This window comes from Phodopus roborovskii, unplaced genomic scaffold, assembly GCF_943737965.1.
Source record: "Phodopus roborovskii unplaced genomic scaffold, PHOROB, whole genome shotgun sequence".
NCBI classification, from domain to species: domain Eukaryota; kingdom Metazoa; phylum Chordata; class Mammalia; order Rodentia; family Cricetidae; genus Phodopus; species Phodopus roborovskii.
In genome coordinates, this window is record NW_026126480.1 from 21,552,717 (window position 1) to 21,573,483 (window position 20,767).

General features: G+C 46.1%; 1 protein-coding gene across 2 annotated transcripts in view; it reads left to right on the top strand.

Annotated features, from left to right (window-relative positions):
* Mical2 (microtubule associated monooxygenase, calponin and LIM domain containing 2) overlaps nt 1–20,767 on the top strand; it is a 186,902-nt gene that overhangs the window by 23,723 nt on the left and 142,412 nt on the right. For both annotated transcript variants that reach the window (XM_051192696.1, XM_051192697.1), the window contains exon 2: nt 19,045–19,384. In XM_051192696.1, coding sequence (XP_051048653.1) covers nt 19,121–19,384 — 264 coding nt within the window. In that variant the 5' untranslated portion in view covers nt 19,045–19,120. The remainder of the gene's footprint in view (nt 1–19,044; nt 19,385–20,767) is intronic.

Consider the following 20,767-nt stretch of genomic DNA (forward strand, 5'->3'; position numbering starts at 1 on the left):
GTCACCTTTCCCTGAAGACACATAGCACTTGGAGTGTGTCCATGGAGGAAAGTCAGCAGCCAGCAATGAATTCTAGCATTGTCTAAATCAAGCGTGGGGTGAGGCATGTGTGCCTTTCTGGCCAGCTCACTCCTCTTATGAGCCCATGAATTGTCTTGTTTTGTTTCTGAGTGACCATGTGTTCTCCTCCCACATTTCACTTTGGGTCTTTCCTAGCTCATTCATTAAGTCCAGGCTTGACACAGGGCCAGGCAAGCTCTGATATGAACTCCACCCGCCAGCTCTGTCTCAGATGCCAAGTAGAAACATACAATTTGCCCAAATTACAGAGAATGTGATGTTAGCCAAATAGGTACCTTAGATGGTTTTCCAAAACATATTCAGATTACACATTTCTCCAGGGCAGAGAAAGTGTGTGGTGTTACATGATTATGGCTTAAACTCTGAGTTCACATTGCACTTTGCCATTTACAAGGACCATGCCATCTTCCCCATCAGACAGGTGAATTTACCCCCATTGTCCAGATGAGAAGTTTGCTTTAGGCAGGCGGCAACCTGCCCAGGAAGCATCATCGGCAGGCTGAGCTTGACCATTGCTATTTTCTCTGTTGAATTCCAGTTGTATCTAAATCCTGGAGGGTCTGGAAGGGCCATTTAGCCATTAATGGATCTTCTTGGGCAGTCAGCAGGCCACTGCCCCATGAAGTGTGGATTCCTTGCCACACTGGAGTAGCTAGTGAGCTTCCTTCTGGAACAACCTCACCCCCAGGAACTGGGTCATGCTTCTGAATAATTAACTCCTTGACTTCCCTGGAGCGTCCTCCTTCTGTTAGCAGATCTTTAAAGGCATACCCTTTTGTTTATTGTCCTAAACCTTGGGATGTCCTTGAAATTGCCCCACCTGTCATGTTCTTGATCTAAACAGGACAGATCTCTAGTAGGGTAATTTGCTATCATTGTCACCCTTCCTCCACCAAACTGTCTCTAGACCTCAATACCAGGAAAGAGAGAGTGTGTGACCATCTTATCTATTTGAGACTGTGGAGGGACAAAGAGGCCCAACTTTCTCTTCTTACTGACTTCTAATCTCCCCATGATTTTGTCACAAATGCTGGAGAATATGCAAAGAGAACTAGGTTGAGGGGCTGATGAGATGGCTCAGTAAGTAAAGATGCTTGCCACCAAGCCTGATGACCTGAGTTCAGTCCCCAGGAGCCACATGGTAGAGGGAGAAAGCAGACTTCCACAGATTGCCCTCTGACCTCCACAAGTGTGCTATGGTGTATGAACGTGTCCACACACAGAAACAGATAAATAAATAAATAAATGTATGCACCAACCTATACATGTGTGTCAACACATAGCTCTGGCTGGCCTGGAACTTGCTATATCGTCCAGGCTGGCATCAAACTCTCAGATAAACACCTGCCTCGACCTCCTAAGTGCTGGGATTAAACATGTGTCAAAAACCTGACATAAAATTTTTCAATAGAAAAAAAAAACGAAAACAAAGCAAAACAAACAAAAAACAAAACAAAACAAAAAAACCTCACAGAGTCAGGAAGGAATCCATGAAATGGGGAGGCAGTTATCATAAAATCTCTTTGGCCATGTATTCTGTGAGTGGCACTAGGGTTGTATTTCACAGCATCTGTAGATCTGCTGACCTCATTAGACTCTTGAGGTCAACAGAGTTGAATGGAGAAAACAGTGAGCTGAGTGGGACCCAGAGATCCTCGTGTGATCCACTGGGCCTCACTTAGCCGCATGTCTTTGGGGAAATCAGGGTGCTTCTTCTGCCTCAATTTCTTAGTAAGAAAATGAGGGCGATGTGGGGGGGGGCAGGGAGTATCTTAAAGGAGCCTCCCAGGCTTCAGTCATCCTCATTGCCAACACTTACACTGCCTTCTCACCCTGCCACCTCTGTCTTCAAGCAAGAAGAGCTTGCTTCTGCGAGCACTTCCCCTCCTGGCCTGAGTACATCCACCAGGGCCCCGCCCAGGGATATGCCTGAACTCAGATAAGAGCCTGTCCCTGCCCTGGCCTCCTGCCAGGCTGCAGGAGGGACTCTCACTCGGAAGAGGTGCTACAGCTATAAGGAGAGAGACTGGTTGGCAGACAGGTATGGGACTGGGAGGAGATGTTGATTGTTCAAGGCTTCATTGTCCTGGGTTCCTAGACTTTGCCACTATTGACCAGAAGGTAATAAATATATTTTTAATAATGTGGTCCCACTGGACGTGGTGGCTCAGGCCTGTGATCTCAGCTGCTCAGGAGCCTGAAGTAGGGGGTCTGCAAGTTCAAAGGCAATGAGACTACAATTAATTTAAAGCCAGCCTGGGCAATTTGGTGAGATGGCATCTCATGGAAAAGTGAAAAGAGGGCTGGGTGCTTCCCTCGAATGGGCAAGGGCATGACTACCACCACTAAGTAAAGAAATAAATATGTCTTCGGTAGAGTGGCCAGGCTCTGTGGCCAGGGTTAGGGGTGGCCTTTTGCAACAGCAAAAGTAGAGACATTTGATAAAAGAAGACATAGCTTAGCCTGGCAGCTAACACAGTGTGGGAAAGACTCCAGAAGGGACCTGCCAGTAAGATTTTGCAGTTGTATAGAGTATTCTAGCTAGAAAGAACTTCCAGACGGTCTAACCCAGTCTTCACTTACAGAAGGTCTAGCCCAGTCTTCACTTTTGTGAGTAGGAAACCCAAGGCCCAGAGACGAGACTGAAACAGTCCCAGGGAGCAAGCGGGTGGCAGGAGTGAGAGGGAACATCTTCATGTCTCCCCAAATGGCTTCTCTCCAAAACCATATCCCTTTCTCACAGGAGCTCAAGCTCCATGCCTTCCATTTGCCTCTTTGACCCTGAACTTGGCTGTCTAAGGTGTTAGCTGGGCCCTACCTTGTTGTTTATTAAGGCCTAATAAAACCCAGCACAGCAGTGTGGAGAGGTTGAATGGCTTTGGGTCTGTTTGACTAGTACTTTGTACCTAACAATTCCGAGTCAGCAGGATTCTGTTTTATGGTGTCTTGGGGTGGAGGGTCAGTTTTGAAGAGAAGAGTGAAGGGAAGGGTGCCCAGCTTCAGCTCTGGTGGCCTCTTGTGGGTTTGTCATCTGAATAATGAGTTCATGGCTTGGTTGTGAGGCGGCCCTGTTCTGGGGCAGGACTGAGTGCTTGGCTCACAGAGAGACTCTTGGAGTGAGAAGCCGATGGCCGCCCCGTTACTGTGATGGTCTCTGTGAATCAGGCAGGGTGTCTCACTCTTCTGAGGACTCCTCTTGACTCTGCACTTCTGCCTGAGTGAGGATGGAGGGTAAAGAGGGAGGGTATGTGTTGGATTCCTTTTGTTGGATGGGCCCAAGGTTTGCATACTCCTCCTTACCTATCCTCCCCCTTACAAGGACTAAAGGATACCAGGGGACCATTGAGCAGAGAAGGCAGAGGGTTGTGCAAGGAAAAGGTAGGGTGGGAAGGAGCTCATGTAAGCATGTTTTCTCCTTAGCTGAGAACACAAGGAGTAGAACATCTGCTGAGCCATCCATCCGGGTTTGAACTAGACTGTCAAGGCATTTTAAAGCACTTGCTATTATAGGAGACCCTGGAGACCAGCATCAACCCTCCAGATGTGATGTCCCCATGCATCTGGAGTCCCTGTGTTTGGAATATGGAGTGGGGCCTCAGGTAGTTTGTGTTCCTTTCTTACTTTCAGGGTTTCTTGCAGCTATTGGTTGGGCAAAGACAGGGAGGTGAGATATCCCAAACAGAAGGTTCATAAGTAAAATGTCTTGGCTTCCTTTTGCCAAATAAGCTAAGATCAAACATCCTTGTGAGTTCTTGACAGACTCTCCTTCCCAGGACTGCTACTTCCTAGACAGGGCCACATCATAATTCCATAGGAGCTGGGCATGGGTGAGAAAACTAGTTTTTTACACAAAGGCCAATAAAACTATGTGAATTTACAAGGCAACATTACCTAGGAAGCAGATCATTTATCGCAAGGGCAAGCTAGAAATTAAAGCAAAAATCCAGAACCTTCAAGTGGAGAGGGTATAAAGACAAAGAGTCTCTCAATACCTTGCAGAAGCATTGCCACCTCTGGATTTTTGTTTGGTTTTACTTTCTTTGCAGTTCTGGGGATTGGACTTCAGAACCCAGGGCCTTGAACATCTGTGCAAACCCTCTGAACTATCTGCCAGCCTTTGGTGGTTTCAGGGCAGTTTTACTACACAGCGCACACCATCCTTGGACTTGCCTTCCTCTGTTTCAGCCTGGGAACTCAGGCACGTGCCACTATACCTAGCTCAATAGCCCCGAGTTTTGTGTCTTGACGAGGAAGGAACATTCTTTCTGAGACAATTGCTGCTTATTTTAGTGTATGTGTCTTTCAGAGCATGAGCCCAAATACCAAGGAGAGAGGTCAGCACCTTCTCTGAGCAAACACAAATGTATTATGTCTCCCTTCTACCATGGAAAATCAATCCTTTTTCCATTCTGTGCTTCCTTTTCCTGGGGCTTTGGATATTGGAGTTTGTAGTCACTGAGAGGCAATATATTTGCTGAGTTTGGTTTATTTATCCTAGCATCTCCAAGCTCAGGAAATGTCTCCTCGGAGTGTCCCAAGGGTCAGTCAGCATCCTGAGACTACTGCCCCTCCCTCAGTCTGTGTTGCTTTTAGCAACCAGCCTTGTAGCTGCTTAGCTTTCAGACCCCAGTATTCAGGCACTGGAAGATGAATAAGCCTGTCCAGGTTGAAATCTCCTCCAGACTCAGGTCACATTGAGTGGATTCCAGGCAGGAATTCTATCCCATGTGATGAGAAAAGCCTTTCTTCTTTAATTTATACAACCTAATTGACCTTAGGTAAAATAGTTCTTGGTGACTTCCACTGCCCAGCAAGGGAGTGGGACACTATTGCCTTTGTCTGTCTATGTGTGGTCTCTGTCTGTATGGTCTCTGTCTGTCTGTCTGTCTGTTTCTCTCTCTCTCTCTCTCTCTCTCTCTCTCTCTCTCTCTCTCTGTGTGTGTGTGTGTGTGTGTGTGTGTGTGTGTGTGTGTGTCTTTCTCTCTCTTTTCTGCTCAGACCTTTGCAAGGTCTGCTAACAGTAGCACAGCACATTTTCCACAGGCAAGAAGATCCTTGGCCCTGGCAAAGGCAAAGAGGACTTTCTCGGAGCTGAGCTGCCTCACCTGTCTGTGTGTGGTCTGTTTACTTTCCTGGGATTGTGTCTGAGAACCACTAGACACTACCTGGCACATCCTCATCAGTGTTTGTAGGATGAACAGATGAGCATATGAATGAATGTGTTAATGGATGGGTAGAGAGATGGATCAATGAATGAGTGTATGGATGAATGGATGGGTGTGAGACAGAATGGATGGTTAGATAGGTGAATATATATGAATGAATACATAAATGAATGAATGAATTAATTAATTAAATGAATGTGTGGGTGAGTGAGCAGCAAGCAAAGTTCTCTTCCTTCCAGCAGAAGCATAAAGGAAGTGAACAGGTCCGGATTGAGTTGCCCATCTGCTATCTAGGGTCCATTGTATACTTCAGAAGAAATCCATTTTGTCCTTGGAGCAAAGGGAGATGTATGATAAAGCTGTTTCCTAGGAAGTACTGGGGCAGGGCAGCTAACCTTTGAGCCACAACACCTCAATAGCTCGTCTTGTTTTCAGGGTTTAAAACAAAGACCAATAGCAATTACATGACTCTGGGAGAGCTGGCTGTGGCAGAAGCAGGGTAGAGTTCGTCTGTCAGCTCCCTTTGCTTGTCCAGTCCATGGGACTAGATGCCCTACTGCTGGACACATGTCATAGAATCCTGCCTATGGGGGTGCTTGCTTTGCCCATTGGTTTCTCTGAAGCATAGAGAAATTCACACTGATACCTTAGATCCTGCTATTTCAATATACTGACATGCTAATAGGTTTTACACCACCCAAGAGTCCCTTCTGACTCAGAAAGGGACTACCCATCTGTGCAGATGGCCTCATCTGCTTATAAAGTCTGGATGATGTACATGGGCCTTATATAAAGATGAGTGGAAAGGTGTAACCAGCTGCATGGCTACCAGGGTAGACATTTAATGGCGGAAACAGGCAAGTACTGCCCCTCCCCTGGCCTCAGCGTGTTCACAGAGGCCAGCTAACTGTTAAGATCCAGGAAGGTGCTAGTTACACCATTAGTTACATCAGTGATGGCGTCAGCAGCAAAGGCATGAACTCACACATCAGGAAACTACACTGGAAGTGGAAGTCCAAAACCCGAACTTACAAATTTAGCGGTAGAAAGAGTATCATCTTTCCCGAGATAAATTTTTGCTGGAGAACATTTATTCATTCGAGGAACCCACTGACTACTTCCTGGGGGTGACAATGACCCTAACACTGAGATTTCAAAGATGAAAAGATGGGAAAACTCACCAGTGGGTGAATTAGGCAAAAAGCAAAACAAAACAAAAGCACAGCACGTGGAGCTCAGTCACTGGAGTTCTAAACAGTGATTGCCAACAGGGTATTCAGTGAAGTGATGTCTCTGGGAATAGACAAGACATGAAAGGCATCTTCCTTGTCCCTAAGTAGTCCCCATGTTAGTTATCCAGGCAGGACGATGAGCACACAGAAGGCTCAATGAATTCAAGGCTGAAGAAAGTGCCAGCAGCTTGGTCTCTGTCCTGTGTGATACTCCTCTGCCCAGATGACTCTTTGGAAGAGTAGGGCATGTGCCTACTATGGTGCTGGCACTGTAGCGGTTCTCACTGAAGAGATGGGTGGAACTCAGTGTGGCTCTTAGCCTTCAACGCTGGTTGGTCAGCAGAATTCTCTGGAGAGTTAAATGCATTTCACCTCTGGGTCCTCAGCCTCTGAGATTCTGTTTGGGAATGGCCCAGGATGCCAATTTTGGGTCATCCCGTGGGGAATCTACTGTGCCATTATCCAGCCTTGGTGACTCTGGCATAGAGTTGAGGAGTCAGAAGAAGGCAGAGGGAAGAAAGGTGGGTAATGGATCAGGGAGCTTTTGCCTCTCAATGCTCCAGCTGTTCCTCAGAGCCAAACAGGGCTCAAGCCCTTCATCTTGCAGTTCTGTGGTCATACATCATATTGCCAAGCTTTCCTGCAGTTCTGAAGTCTGTAGCTTCCACAGAGCATGGTGTCTAGTAGGTCTCTCACCAGAGCTGTGGGTAGACTCTGTAAGGCAGGAAAAGAGACACAGACAGAGGTCTGATGGTGCTGCAGAGTGAGACGGAGAAACTTCTGAAAGTGGGCATGATAAGCAGGGAGGTGCTGCTTGGTGGGAGTCGTGGGAAGAACCTGGGGAGCCACCGAAGGTGTGGGGACCTCTAGCTCCTTTCCAAACAGTCACACTCTAAGCCACCCTGTACTCTGAAAGCCATGTGGTGCTTTTGATTTGATTTGATCCTTACATAGTTTTTATCAAGTGTCTGGCACTGCCAGAGGCACGGATGCCAGGCACTGAAACAGACAGCTGCTGGCCTCAGTAGATCAACGCAGTCATGTGTGGGAAACATCCACAGGGCACAGTGTGGGGAAGGGAAGAAAAGGGAGGGCAAAGTAGTCTTCAAAGAACAGTGCTGTGAAGAATACCACCTGGCCAGGCATCTTTGTACTTTATCCCCAAGGAGCCCAGCAGGGCAGGACTGTTATTATCCCCATTTTATGGATGAGAAAACTAAGGTTCAAAGAGGTTAGGCAACTCATCCTGGTTCACACACCTAGTAAATGGCAACTTAGGATTTGCCATCAGTCTGCCTGACTCCAGGGACCATACTAAAAACCCCATGATGCTCCTTTGCTGCCACCTCTGCTGTGACACACCTGGTAAGGAGCCAGTGAAAGGAAGAGGTGACTACATTGGCTCATTGTTGTGAGGAAATGCAGTTATCACTGGGGAAGGCTTGGTGTTGGGTACCCCTGTGGCTATGGAAACTTATAGCAGCTGCTTGTTCATATCAGTGGACCAGAAAACAGAGGGATGGAAGAGGAAATGGAGACAGCTATAAACCTCGGGTTCTCCCCACCCCATGGGACTCGGTTTCTCCAGCTAGACACAACTCCTAAAGGTTCCACAACCTACTGAAACAGGGCTACAGCATGAGGCTAGGTGTTCAAACATGTAAGTCCTTGGGGGGAACTTTACATCTAAGTTGTAACAATTGGGATTTAACCAGTGACCAGAGTGGGAGTGAGCACAGTAGGACTTGAGGATGGGAACAAAGAGGGAACGGAGGCTGGGGAGTGCTGAGGGCTGAAACTGAGGGAAAAGCATGATCTGGATCTTTGCTTCGCTCTACTTGATGTCGGCCTTCACCCTGTCTTCACAGGTGAAGCTTCTAAGGCAGCAGAGCATCATAGGTTGCAATATGCAACAAACAGGGCTAAGTCCTGTGCATTTCTGATAGAGAGATCTCTCCAGCAACAGTTTGAGGTCTGAGCTGGGAGCCTGGTATGAGGTGAATCTGGAAACAGAAAAGGTATTGATGAGGGGACTTTGGGGATTCCAAAGAGTGGCTGGGGACCTGAGCCCTGGGTGAGAACCAAAGCTGTGAACAGGGCTACTGAAGAGGCAGGACTCATCTGGCCAGCTCTGCAGAATGAGGGGAGAAAAGCCAAGGGATTGGCTCTAAAGATGTGGTACCAGGGTCTGGTGTAAAGGGAGACAGGTGCAAGTGAACTTGAGGTGAATAGATCACTCTGGATGTTTCTGTAGGGGCAAAAGAGATACCTGTGACAGCTTTCACCCATGGGTCACCAGGGGACAGCCATTGGTGGGACTATAGAATGGCCAAGGCCCTGGAGAGCAAGGGTCAAAACTTTCTCTTTCAAGGGCAGTTCAGAGAGAGGACTTTGCCAAAGATGGAAATCACACAAAGTCCAGCAAGATAGGGCCGGATGAGTGGCCGTGAGATTTAGAAACAGAGAGTGGGTGATGACATGGGGCCTGATGCATGGAGTGTGAACAGAAACCAGAATGGTGGGGGAAGGGTGGGTGGGACCTGAGGAAGTGACCTTGAGAGGGAACAGTGGCTGTGACGTGAAAAGGGGAGGGTATAATTTGGTCTCTCCAGTAAAAGAAAGTTTTGATCTAACTGGTTTGAGTTTGGGCATATTTGGAGGAGTGTATTCATAATGATAAATTCAGAAATCAGAAGGCAGTCCAAAATGTGTGCAATGAATCTTTGAAGGAGAAGGTGCAAAATTCAGGGCAGAGGCACACACTTCTAAATGGGGGAAGTGTTGTAGGACAGACTGTTAGATGCCAAGAAACAGGTGGACAGAGTGAGCATGACTCCGTGGTCATCCTGTAGTTTCTAGATGTGGTACTGTACACCCTGTAAACAGGCATGGATATCCGAACCTCTTCTCCAGCATTCCCCCACATCTTCAGACTCTCAGTAGGGATTTTCATTCCCATGGTTTAACTTCAACAATCCAGGAGAGGTGCCTCCAAATGCAAAGATTCACCTGGGAGGTAACTTTGCAGGGGCTTCAGGCAGAAACGGAGTAGAAAGTGTACATCAGCTATCATATTTCAACAGAGGGTTGTTCCCATTCCCTTGAAAAAAATGTCTGTCTAGTCTTTGGAGGGGAAAAATCACTCCCAAGCCTGGTGTTCACATTGACACTTAACCAGGCACTGTAAGAAATCTCTTCATTGAATTGTCATAGGAATTTTGTGTTGCTTGTGACTTGCTCAAAGGGAAGAGTTGAATGACTCAAAATCCACATTTCTTTTGATCCCTTCGCACAGGTTTGTAGGGCCTTAGGAGTTTAGTGGTTGATTTATCATTGAAACCAAGGGAAAGAACTAGCTTGTCTATCTTAGCACCCTGCTGTATGCCATTTTCAAATGGGGAAAGGATATGGATTTTCAAGGGAGTAGGTAGACTTATTTCTGGAGTTCAGACAACTTTTTTAAGACATCAAAGTCTTGATAAAAGGTTAGATATAAAATGGCAGAATAGATTGTTATTGGAAGTTGGTACTAGATTTTTCTTTTAAAAAGTTTTAATTATATAAATTTATTTTTAATTTTAATTAAAATATAATCACATCATTATCTGTCTTTCCTTTCCTCTCTCCAACTCCTCTCATGCCCCCTCCCACAAACCCCACCCACGATCCTCATTCTCTCTCAAATTGATGGTCTCTTTGATTTTCATTTATTTTATTTGATGATTTATTTTCTTTGATCATTATTGTTGCAGGCACATGTGCATAAAGATAGAAATACAACCCACAGAGTCCATTTAATATTGCCAGTGTATCTACGATTTCAGGGCTGACCACTTGTTACTGTTAGGGCCTGTCTCTCTCAGCAGTCATTCATTGCCTGTGGCTGTCTATGGGTGAGATGCTGTGAAATGCTCTCCTTTCATGTTAGTATGTCAATTGATATGGCCATTGTTCAGATCTTGTTTAGGCAGACATATTGTTGTGGTGTCATGGGTGGCTTTTCTGTTGTTTCTAGGAGGCACAATCACACAGCAGGATTTTTGGTCCTCTTACAGTCTTTCTGCCCTCTACTCCAAGGTGGTTCCCGAACCTTAGGTATGAGAGTTGTGTTGTAGATGTATCCATTATGGCAAAGTACCTCACAATCAGTTGATCTCTGCATTTTGACTCACTGTGGTTTTCCATGACAGTCTCTGTCTGCTGTAGAGACACTTCTTTGATGAGGAGTAAGGTCTACACTCATCTGTGGGTACAAGGAGAACTTTTAGAATGTATTTAAGGATTACGCTGGGTTAGTGATGTGGTGGTGGTAGGTTCTTCCTAAGACCCTTGTTCTCATTAGCCCCAGATAGCTAGCTAGATTTCTATTACCAGGCATAATTTCCCTCATGTTTAGTTGGCCTTATGTCCAATCAGAGAGCTGTTGGTTATTGCCAAGGTGTGAGTGTCATTGTTGTACTTTTAGGGATATTGTGCCATGATGGTTATAATTGTGGTTTATGGGCAAATTATCTATTTTAATATCACTTTGACAAAAGGTTCCTAGCAGAAACAGTTCATGAAAGAAGAGGTTTATTATGACTCATGATCTCAAAAGGTCATCATAGCTTATACTTGAAAAGTGGAATGATGGAGTGAGGATGAAATGACTTAGTCTGTGGCAGTAAAAACGTGTGGCAATGGCTGTTCACACCATAGTTGACCAGGAAGCAGTGAGAGCAAGATCGGTTTGGGTATAACTTTCAAAGATTCACATCTAGAGACTTCCTTCTGTCAACCAGGCTACAGCTCCTAAAGGTTCTACAGAAGCCTAAAATTGCACACTCATGAAGCACTCAATCCACTAGCCAGTGGGGACATTTCAGATTCAAACCATGACAACACATGGTGGCATAAGAGTGGTGTAGATTCCCACAGACCAACATTCTTGTTGGAGGGAATGTTTTCTGATGACACAGGCCAAATTTAACATGTCCACTGATACCTATTTGTAATTGTTAAGGTGATGTTTTCTGCCTAACAGATAAATCCCTATGTTCAATGACTTCAGAATACAAGTGTGTTTTTTTTTATACCTGTAAAAACTAAAACATGTTCTGTCCATAAAGGGCTTTTTTCCAAGTGGGCATCCAAGGGGAGCTGGCTTCTTTCTCTCTACAGCTTTAAACTACTTCACCATGTAGTCCCTAGGGTTGTGGTGCTCTGAAAGAGGAAGAAGAGCATAGGGGATCTTGAGATGAGGAGGAGCACTTATGGGTCAGTCTTGGGATGAGGTGGAACATTTATGGGTCAGTCTTAGGATGAGGTGGGACGCTTAAGGGTCAGCCTTGGGATGAGGTGGAGTGCTTATGGGTCAGTCCTCAAAGTGCTAAGTCCCTCCTGCTCCTGCTCCATAAGGGGTATACCTAGTCACCAGTGCCCCCACAGCTGCAAGGAATAGCCTTGGAGGAAGGCACCACCAGGCTGGAGGTCAGCTAGCTTATTTCTGCCATGTCCACCATAACTAAATTGTCACCCCTCAACTGAGTGTTTATGAATGTGTTGGTCGTTATCCTCTTTTGGCTCTTCATTGAGCACTCATTACCTCAAATCCTTCTATATTAGAGCTGATGAAGAAATGATGTGTGGGAGCATCAGGTATCCTAGGGCTAGAGAAAAGCTGGTCTTTGACTTGATGTGCAACGTAGTCTGTGTATCTGTGGTTCTAAGCACTTTTTGTAGGAGCATTATAGGAATGGTGCCTAGGAATATGCTTTTGAACTTGGCTATGGGCCTCCAATGGAAGCTTCCTGACTCAGGCCCTATGACCTTCAATAAGCTGCTGACTTTAATCCTTTGAAAAATAAGCCTGAGGTATCTAACAATGCCGTGGTTTGTTACAATAATTAACCACTTCAATACACAGAGAAGCTGGTAATACACTGCCTGAGACTTCACTGATGCCCATTAAATGACAACAAGTATATTCTCAGAAAGTGGATACTCACTCTTTCATTCCTACACCACAAACTGTATAGAGAGAGCCTTGTGGTAGGTGCTAGAAGCAGGGAGTAAAACATGTCAATATGGGAACTGACTGCAGTCAAAGTGGGTACAGCGTGCTATGGAAACTGTGGGACTGACTCAACCCATTTGGGGAAGATACTGGGGTGGAGGGAGGTGTGACAGCAAGAGAGGAGGCTGGGAGGACAAGAGTTACAGGATGAAGATGTGGTCTGGTCTGCTGCTGCCCACCCAAGAGTGGCAAGCCTGGCACTTCACCAAATAAGAACCAATGTGTTTCTTCCATTGGTGTAATGGTTTATTTTGTTTGCTATGGTTTAAAAAAAAATGGGCTTCACTCTAAATGATGCTACCCATTTATACCCTAGTCTTTGTGGTTTTGTTTTGTATGAATTTGATTATTTGTTGTTTCTGTGGTATAATATGCATAACATCAAATTTACCATTTTAACCAGTGTCACAAAGGATGCTCACATTGTGGTCCAGCTGTCACCACCATCTATCCACAGAACATTTTCATCAGCCTACACTGAAACTCTGTTTTGTTAAAGGTTTCTTCTCTGTTCTCTCTCAGACCCTGGCAACCTCCATCCTCTTTTGGTTTAGGTTGTTTGAGACAGGACCTTGCTTTATAGTCCAGGCAGGTCTTGAAGCATGATCTTCCTGCCTTGACCTCTAGAGTACCAGGATTACAGATTATAGGCATGCCCCACTATACCCAACTCCATTCTACTTTCTGTCTCCCTTGATTACAAAATGTAGCACCCACTGTCTAACTAAGAACACGGGTTTCCATAGTGGATTCATTACTGGGGTTCTATAAGCACAGAACAGATGTGACATGGCTAGATGGCCCTATCATGCACATGGGAAGGATATGATTTCTTTTGTTGTGGTTTTAAAGGTTCCTTGAGGACCTTGTTAAGTAGCCTAGCCTGGATACATGATTCTCTTTTCTTAGTCTCCCAACTGATGGAACTAAATGCATGCCCTGCCACACTCACTCCATTCTCTATATCTCTGAACTTGCTTGCTGTGGTCTCCCATTGTCCACCTTGAGACAAGCAAGCTAGCTTTTGGGAAACTAGAAGTATGAGATCCTAGTTTTCCTGGGTGATCCCAATGTGTGGTCACCAGCTCACAGTCCTGCAGAACAGCCTGCCAAGTATTGATAGCAAAGATGGACTCTGTATGTGGAGAAATGTGTGTTATTTTTCTGATCAAATACATAGGGTTCCCACAAGGGAGATCACATCAGATGTGTGAAGTAACAGCCAAGACATAGATGGTCAGCTTATCATTTCCATTCCACACTGCCATGGAAGGACATGACACTTTGGGTTTTTATTGTTGTTAATATTATTGTTAGTTTTTAGATTATTGTAAAACTCACTATGTAGCTGAGGCTGGTTTTCAACTTCTGGGAACTCCCTCTCTTAGCCTTTGGAGCACAGTCATTGCAGGTGTGAACCACCAGGCCTAGCTAAGGACACGGCTCTTTGGAAGGGGCCCTGCCACACTGATCTTAATGGCCCTGTGGTCCAGGAAGTAGAGATGCTGGAAGAGAACTAACCTTGTTAGTTGAACTCACTAGTCCTCTGGCTGCCAGGGCTTCATGCAGGACTGCTCTTTCTTTTCTGGAGGAAACAGCTAGTATTGAGATCCAGGTGGGCATTGGTGACTGAGACACGAATATCCAGCATTGAGCATAGCTGGGGGAAACAAGGTGCAGAAGGCCACGTACCATGCTAAATAAGAAGAAGAGAAAGATATTCCTGGGTTTGGGGAATGTCAATAGGAGGGAGTTGCTTGAGCTATGCACATGCCATGTATTTGGGGATTAGATAAAGACACACTAATCCCTTCTTGTTCAGGATGCTATAACTCAAGAAACCATGCCCCAGATGAACTTCAAAATTATAATCCTCCTGCCTTAGCTTCTTGAGTTGCTTGGCTTATAGGCCTGTGCTACCCGGCTTGGAGCTGCTCCCAGTTTACATTGGCTGCCTTGTGCCCAGAGAGATGAAGGGCCAGATGGGAAGTTAGGGCTTTAGGCCACCTGTGGTGACCAGGCCTTCCTGTCCTTGCTGGGCTCTGCAGGGACCTAGCCAGGAGGGAAGTGTTTCCTACCACACCCCTGGCTGGCTTTTGCCTCAGCTTAGGGATTCATGTAGTTGTGACTGATTTTCTGCAGTATATGAGACTAAACAGGCTGGTGGTGTTTCCTAGCCACACGGAGTACAGGGTGACATCTGTGTCATTGCTGAGACAACCACAGAGACTCCTTGCTGCCGCAGACCTGAGAGAGGGGGAGGGAAGGTTGGCATGAAAAGTACATGAGGGTTTGTTCTTAGGTTGCAGTGACCTTGAAACAGATCTTGTCTGTGGGGCCTGAGGTGGCGTAGAGGGTTGAGTGTCTCTCCTGGACATGGCTACCCCATGTCCCTCCCCAGGCCTCCATAAGTTTTCAGAACTCCACCTTTCCCCCAAGACATTGTCATGCTGCCCATCAGATAGGTGGTGAGGCCCAGAGGACACATTGGAAGTGAGGTTCTAAGTGTGAATACATAGGCTCACTTTACTGATGGGGAGCACAGGGTCTCTGTGCAAACCTTGATCTTGTCTCCCAGATGCTGTGAGCTGAGCCCATCATTATGCTGTCACCTGCAGTACAGGGCTCTGAATGTTCATTTTTGATGGTCAGAGGCAGAGGAAGGGAATGTCTCTGTGACTCATGAAGTCACATAGGCAGAAAAGCTGAAAAACCACAAATAAGGGACTCAGTCAACAAAGCCCAAACTACTTCAGGCTATTCTTGGAAACGACACATCACATCTTGTTTCTTCCCAGAAAAATGCAAAACCCTGCATATTTCTAGCTAGTTGGTTCTATTTCTATTACATCTCAAACTCCAAAGAGGCAACATCTGGGCGGTGGTTAAAAGGGCAGACTACCAAGATCCAGCCACCCAGGAGCCTCTGATCGAAGCATTTTTCTTGTTTTTGAGACTCTGTGGTCTCCTGTAGCCCAGGATGGCCTTGAACTCACTTTGTAGCTAAGGGTAACTTTGAACTCCTGCCTCATCTTTCTGCTTCTACTTTAAAAGCATTGGGATTATAGGCTTGGGCCACCATGCTCAACTCTGCCTTAACAATTTTTGACCCTTGTCATTTGGGGCTGGTAAGAGTATTCCCCAGAGGTCATGAACCCACAAATCTCTAAGAAACAGAAGCTTAAAGCTCAGACTCACTGTGTGCCTCAAAGTCAGCAGGCAGCTGATCAGCACTGCACGCACACACTCTGTTTTCAGTTCATTATCCAAATTCCTAGTGAGATTCCCCTTTTATATATGGGAAAAATTAAAACTCACAAGGTCAGTGATTTGTCCAAGACTACATGGCTAAGAAGGGAGCTCAGACTAGATCTTCTGAAGTGATGCTCTTTGTTTTTTAGAGTTTTTGTTTTGTTTTATTTAAGACAGGGTCTTCCTATGTAGCTCAGGCTGGCCTAACATGCTTATGCCTCCCAAAAGCTGAGGTTACTGGGATGTGCCTTGTCCTGTAGCTTTAAGGTATATGCAATTTCTTGACATAGGAAGCTAGTCTATCAAGGCTTGGTGGTTTGATTGTGTTTAGTTTTGTCAGTTTTGGGGCTCAAATCAATTCTGGGTTTGTGCATGCTAGGCAAATGGTTGGGGAAGCCAGTCTAAGCCATGGGTTATATTTCTTTTTTAGTTGATGTTTTAGCCATTGAAAGACTGATGCTAGTTACAAGGCCAGTGAATGATAAGTATATCCCAAACCTGACTACATTTATGATTGTGATTCTTTGATGTGAGAAGTATTGTCTCCATCTTACAGACAGGAAAACGGAGGCTACCAACTGAGATGACTTGCCTTATATCACATAGCTGGCAAGTGCTGGAAATCAGACACAGGCACAGGTTTCCTTGACTAAATAAATGATCTGATATTCCCACAAAGATGGCTGCCCACCATGTACCATCTTAAAGTGGTATGACTTGGCAATCCAGTATTTTAAAATGTGGAGACTGTTTAGATCCAGGGAGGCATGTTCAAGCCTGATACAGTGGGGTTTGTGTCCAGAGCCAAACTTAACTCCTCCCATGTGCCCTTTACCTCCCCTTCCCTTATCACACCCTAGATAAGAGCCAGTTCTGGAAGCTCTCACACCTCCAGACCCCTCACATTGCCTTTGCCTCATCCTCTACTGAAGTCCAAGATTTAAGTGGTTTCAGGGGAGAGAGAGAAGACAAGTTCTTCAGGTTTGTAAATTGTCTCCTGGGAGACAGATCTGGCTTGATACTTGCCAATGGTAAGCAATTTCAGACAAGAAGCTAGGAGTGGAACGTTGTTTTGGATATAGCATGCGTTACATGCATTACACATGTTAGCACACATGCTCAGCACTTCCTGGGCTTGAAGTTATCATGATTCTCTTAGAAGAAACCAAGTTTTGGTATTTAAGTGGTTTGTGTGAGGTTACGTGGCAGTGAAGGGATTTTGCACACCTGCTCCTGTATCTCCAAGGTCACCCCACTCCAAGGTCAATCCATCCATCCTCAGCAGGGATTGTAAGGTTTTGTTAGAATCCTGGGAGCCTTGTTTTATCTTCTAGCTACCCTCCACGCTCTCATTCAATGCCACAATGTTATGATTCCAAAGATAAGTCTGGGAATGTGAACACACTCAGAGAAGCAGATAAGCCCTGGGTAGCAAGTGGGACATGCACAGAAAGATGAGACATGGGAGGCCACAGTGTTGATATGAGGAGCTAAGAAGGGAGCACAAGTGAAGGAATTCATGTCTCCTCCAAGCTAGGCAGGGCACCACATTGCCAGTCCTCTCCACCTGTGTAACTTGTTGGGTGGCATGGATCAGGGTAGTCAGGTAGGCCCTCCTGAAGAATGGGCCTGGCCCACATATGCAAGTTAAGATCTTGCTCAGGGATGGAGGTAATCACCTTGTGAGCAAAGTACCAGGCATAGTGAATGCTCTCAGGGAAGCAGTAGAGGGAGGATAGGCTCCTGCATGAGCCATGTATACTCCTCGGCCTGGAGGAAATACTCTGTGATTGACCTCAGAACTCCTAATCTACCACTTTTTGCAGGAATCCTGAGCTGCTTGAATTTGCTGTTGCTACTGTACCAGCTCTTTCCAGACTCATGCTTCTGAACAGTGTCTCGATGGCCCATAGTTCCACTTTCTTGTCTTGTACAGAAAACCCCTCCTTCCTACCACAGAAGCAATTTGGCATTTCCTGGTGACTTCTTCAGGCTCAGTGGGACACCTGCTTCTCTGAGCAAAACGTCAGGCTCCTTGTTTGGACAAAGTACTCTTTTGTACACTGTTTTGTCTTCTTCTCCAGATGGGGTCTATCTTTGCATGAGCCATCTCTATTCCTGGCACCCAGTGCGATGGTGATGTTTGCCAAGACATCAGAAACTGTTGTGGATGAATCAGAGATTAGGGAAAAGGATACACAGCCTCCTGACTGTTTTGGATATTTTGAAACCAATCTCTGATCCAGATGTACCCTTCATGAGTGATTCTATCTGGGGAGTGTGAAGCTGATGGAGGCCTTGTACTCTATGTGTTGTCCAGACTCACATTGCCAGGCTCCTCAGTACCCCAATAGCCAGCCCTCACACTGGCCTTCTTGCACTAACTATGCAAGTTTGAGAAAAAAAGAAATAGCTTTGCTAAAAGTGGCTTCCCTTCATTTTCATTCCTTTGAAGCTGAAATGACTTCCCTAAGGAATGCTTGAGGTTGGAATGGCTCAGAGAGAGGGAGGTGGGGAGCGTGCCCCAATCCCAAGCGAGCTATTTCAGCGATGTGAATGAATGCCCCAGTGCGTGTCTCCATTCTGTCAGTCCAAACACTTGTTCAAACAGCTCCCTGCTTGGTCTTGCACAGAACGGGCTCCCTTTGCCACTGGCAAAGAGAAGGCCATGTGACTCTGACTTCTGGTTGTCTGGCTGAGGTAGATGGTGTGGTGTGCTTCCAGAGGATTCCAGAAGTTGTGAGAGGTTGTCACTTGTCACTTGTATAGAGGAAAACCTTACCCTGGGGTAATAATTGAAAAGGACCAGGGAACCTGGAGGAAGGTGGTCTATAGGTTTTCAGCTGTGTAGTGACATAATTATAACTAGGTTGAATTTCTGTTAGTTAATCCATTTGCAGCACCAAGAATGGTAGGTTTTCCATTGGAGCTAAATCCACTGTTCCTTTCTGGCCTTTTCCTTTTCCTACTCACAGTTTCCAAATCCATCTAATTTGCAGCTTGATTGCCTGGGTCCTGTTGACATTCTCTGGAGTATATTTATATAGCTATATGCAATCTGCAGTACTCCAGTCAGAAAAAGGATTGGGGGTTGGGGAGAGAGGCTGCCAGAAAGGCATCGTGCCAGCCTAGAAGGTACATTGGACCTTCTCCAAATAAAGCCCAGGTGGAGTGGTGAGCATGCAGAATCAAGATCAGCCCTTTAGAACCTTTAAAGGATATGAGACTCAGACTCACCTGTCGACGCCTTTCTTTGCAGGTGTGACAGTTTCCCAGCGATTTATGGTAACCGATTCTGACCCCTCCACACCACAGTTCCACACAGCTCCTGAACCATGGGAGAAAATGAGGATGAGAAGCAGGCCCAGGCCGGCCAGGTCTTTGAGAACTTTGTGCAAGCTACCACATGCAAAGGCACCCTCCAGGCCTTCAACATCCTCACCTGCCTCCTGGACCTAGATCCACTGGACCATAGAAACTTCTACTCTCAACTCAAGTCCAAGGTGAACACCTGGAAGGCCAAGGCCCTATGGCACAAGCTGGATAAGCGTGGCTCCCACAAGGAGTATAAACGAGGGAAAGCCTGTATGAACACCAAGGTAAGGGGACCCCACAGACATTTCTCATGGGACAAGGAGCTGAAGAACTATTGCTATCTTGCCATTTTGAGCTTCTTAATAGATGTGGCTGTGGGTGCTATTTTGTGGTTCTCCAGGGAAAGCTTCCTTTATCTGGAAGGGGTGACTTAAAGTCGATTCTATTGTGGTGGTCATAGCTACCACTTTGTACCTTCTCCAAGAGAGGGAACCAAATGCAAAATGGGGGCACGAAGCAAATGCCACCAGCCTATCTTCTACTTCTCCTGTCTCTACACCCCTGCTGCCTGTGGGCCCTGCTCTTTATTGAGCAACTTCTGTATACAAAGCACCTTCTGTCCCATTTGAGCCCATGGAACACCTGTAGTAGGTCTTTGAACTGCTCTAAAGATGTTTAGACTGAGAAAGGCAATTGTTTCCCCTTTGTTCATACTTCCAGAAGGCATGGTGGCTCTGTCTGATTCCACGGCGTAAGCACTGTGTTACCTAAGATGTGCCATTTATTTAGTGGATGTCTACTGGTAGCAAACAATTTTAAAAGACTCCTGTTTGTTGTTGTTGTATGGGGTTTGGGTGGGCACACTTGCCTATGTGTGTGCATACGAGGAGGGCAGGGGTCGACTTCAGGCATCTTTCTCTATTGTTCTGTACATTATTCTTTTGAGACAGGATCTTTCACTGAACTTAGAGCTTGTTATTTTAGCCAGACTGCCTGATCCTGGAATCTACCTGTTCTGTCCCATCAATGCTGTGCTTACAGGTGTTTGTCTTCATGCCTAGATACTACATGACTGCTGGGGATTGAAACTCAGATCCTCATGCCTACGTGGCAAGCTTTTTACTCACTGAGCGATCTTTCCAGCCTGACTCCCTGATTGTCAGTTAATAACTGTGGGGTTGTCTCTGATCTTTTCTTCTTAACATCTCCTTGACACTTCCCTAGGATCCACGTCTCTGCTCAGGACCACACCTGTAGCTAGTCTCCATAAACAGTGTGCCCCCTGTGGTCTACGGTTGGCAGCATCAGTGAACCTAGGACACACCTCTGTAATCTCTGACATGTACCACCAGGCAGGCTGCTAAAGCTGAGATTCATTGCTGGCCCTGGAGAACTGTTGCTGGTACAGATCCAGGCTGTCTGTTTAGGTTAATGTTGAATGCCCAGTATTTAGACCTCTCGGGAGGTAGCTCAGCAGCGCCCATGGAATTCTAGTCTGTGCCAATCCCAGGACAAGAGGATTGAACTCTCCATAGCAATGGAGCCTGTTGTGTTTTTGTTTTGGTGATGGGGAGTGGCGGAGGCCACTGTGGGATACGGCTGCTTTCCATCGCCCTAGGGAGATAGCTGCCAAGGTCCTGAGCCCAATGCACCCATGTGCAGAGTAC